The sequence below is a fragment of the Ammospiza caudacuta genome, unplaced genomic scaffold (genome assembly GCF_027887145.1).
Source record: "Ammospiza caudacuta isolate bAmmCau1 unplaced genomic scaffold, bAmmCau1.pri scaffold_39, whole genome shotgun sequence".
NCBI lineage: Eukaryota > Metazoa > Chordata > Aves > Passeriformes > Passerellidae > Ammospiza > Ammospiza caudacuta.
Window position 1 is genome coordinate 4,169,283 of NW_026683124.1, and position 2,743 is coordinate 4,172,025.

General features: G+C 54.0%; 1 protein-coding gene across 1 annotated transcript; it reads left to right on the top strand.

Moving 5' to 3' along the window:
• Nucleotides 1-231: 231 nt before the first annotated feature.
• Nucleotides 232-1,164, top strand: LOC131571865 (olfactory receptor 14J1-like). The gene has a single exon (XM_058824619.1). It carries the CDS (start codon nucleotides 232-234, stop codon nucleotides 1,162-1,164), a length of 933 nt encoding a protein of 310 aa, XP_058680602.1.
• The last annotated feature ends 1,579 nt before the right edge of the window (nucleotides 1,165-2,743 follow it).

Sequence of the window (2,743 nt, forward strand, 5' to 3'; positions counted from 1 at the left end):
GTTCTACCAGAGGGCAGCAGAAATACTGAGGGTTTGATATCCAAGAATACCAGGAGAGACATGGGGGAAGCTTAAAAAGAAAACCACAGAACTCTTAAATACAGAAGTGTTTCTGTGTGTATTTCAGGGGAGGGTATATGGGAAATATCTTTGATTTTGGTTACAGATATCTCTTCTAACTCTTCACTGTCCTTTTCTCCATGAACAGGTCCCCATGTGCAGGCACAGCAAATGTCCAACAGCAGCTCCATCAGGCACTTCCTCCTGCTGGCATTGGCAGACACGCGGCAGCTGCAGCTCCTGCACTTCTGCCTCTTGCTGGGCATCTCCCTGGCTGCCCTCCTGGCCAACGGCCTCATCATCAGCGCCATAGCCTGCGGCCACCACCTGCACACGCCCATGTTCTTCTTCCTGCTCAACCTGGCCCTCGCTGACCTGGGCTCCATCTGCACCACTGTCCCCAAAGCCATGCACAATTCCCTCTGGGACACCAGAGCCATCTCCTACACGGGATGTGCTGCACAGCTCTTTTTCTTTCTGTTCTTCATTGGAACAGAGTATTTCCTCCTGACCATCATGTCCTACGACCGCTACGTGTCCATCTGCAAACCCCTGCACTACGGGACCCTCCTGGGCAGCAGAGCTTGTGCCCACATGGCAGCAGCTGCCTGGGCCAGTGCCTTTCTCAATGCTCTGCTGCACACAGCCAATACATTTTCCCTGCCTCTGTGCCATGGCAATGCCCTGGGCCAGTTCTTCTGTGAAATCCCACAGATCCTCAAGCTCGCCTGCTCCAAATCCTACCTCAGGGAACTTGGGCTTCTTGCAGTTAGTGTGTGTTTGGTATTTGGTTGTTTTGTGTTCATTGTTGTTACCTATGTACAGATTTTCAGGGCTGTGCTGAGGATCCCCTCTGAGCAGGGACGGCACAAAGCCTTTTCCACCTGCCTCCCTCACTTGGCTGTGGTTTCCCTGTTTGTCAGCACTTCAGCATTTGTTTACCTGAAGCCCCCCTCCATGTCCTCCCCATCCCTGGATCTGGCCCTGTCAGTTCTGTACTCGGTGGTGCCTCCAGCCCTGAACCCCCTCATCTACAGCCTGAGGAACCAGGAGCTGAAGGCTGCAGTGTCGAGACTGGTGACTGGATGGTTTCAGAGTCATTAAACTGCTGGCCAATTTCTTAAATAAAAAGACTTCTAATAAAAATAATCTTTGATACTTGTTGCTGGTTTGGTTGTGGGTGTTTTTTCCTTTTTAAAATTTTTTTAACTATTGTCCACAAAGGACTGTCATTCCTTGTGCCATTTCTCCTTTTGTTTCTCTCCACCTTCACCATTGCCCCAGACTGTGTCAATGAGGAGCTGGTCATTTGGTGGCTTTGAAGGAACTAAAGGATCTCCCAGCATTGTTTTCACCAGAGATGCCACTTTGCTTGCCTTCTCTGAAGCTGCAGCAGCCATGTCTGTGTGCAGAGCTGGGGGCAGATCAGTGCAGGCCCAGAAGCTGTGCCCAGCAGCAGCAGCACTTGGTGTTGCCAGTGCTGCTGCCGTGGCCCTGCCCCGCTGCCCTGGTGGCCCTGGTGTTGCTGTAGGGCCTGAGTGCTCTCGGGGCCGGGCACAGCCCTGGGGGTGGCAGTGCTGGGGCTGCAGCAGGGACAGGCCATGGGCACTGCTGGGGCAGCGCTGACGCCTCAGCCCAGGGCCTGGGGGCTCCAGGCTCCTTGCCCAGGCTCTCTCAAGAACACACCCAGGCCAATGCTCAGCACAGAAAAGCCCCGTGAGCAGCCCCAGGCTGGCCGTGGGCAGGCTGGGGGTGCAAACAGCATGGCTGGGGCTCTGCAAGGGCCCTGGGGCAGACGGGAAGGAGCAGCAGAGCAGGGGCTGATCCATCCCCAGTGCGCTGCACAGCCCAGGGCAGCATCCCAGAGCATCCTGATGTAGCTGCCAACAAACTTCCCTCCTCTGCAGCCCTGGCCTCTCCCCCAGCTCACACAGGTGCCCCATCCTTGCAGGCACAGACACAGCAGCACTGGCTCAGCAGCCCCTGTTTGCATTGCACACAGCAGGGGAAGAACCCCCATGCTGTTGGTGTGGGGACATGAACCTGAGGGAGCACAAATGCCATCAGCCCCTGGGGCCAGCAAGGGCTGGGGGACACCAGGGAAACCACTCAGCTTTGTCCTGGCCTCTTCACTCAGCCAGATGATTTGTTCCCATCAACTGGGAGTTTCCTGTCCCACTTTAGATGCTGTTGCTCAGAGCCTGAGCAGCCTGGCAGCCACCCCCAAACTGCCCTGAGCATTTCCTCTGCTTCACATTTGCTTTCTTTATACCCCCTGCTTCACATTTCTTCTAATTGCCCACTCCAGGGGGCCCACAACTGGACACAGCATTTAAGGGGCAGCCCAACCAGTGCCCAGCACAGGGGAAGAATCCCTGCCCTGCTCTTGCTGGCTACACCATTCCTGATCCAGGCCAGGAGCCATTGGCCTTCTTGCCTGTCGAAGGAAGGAGACCCAGACATCCGTTGATCATCATAGGCCCAATTTTATTGATCAGTACGGCGGGTTAAATACAGTTAATAATAAGCTTCATACATATTGCAAAAGTTGAGCTCAGGATTGGTCAGCTTACATATCAGCATCTACGCCTACTTCTACATTCCTATGGTTCTACTTTTGATACTTTTCACATATTCTCAGGATATATTCAGGAATATCTCTACTCCCTTTCCTCATGTTGCA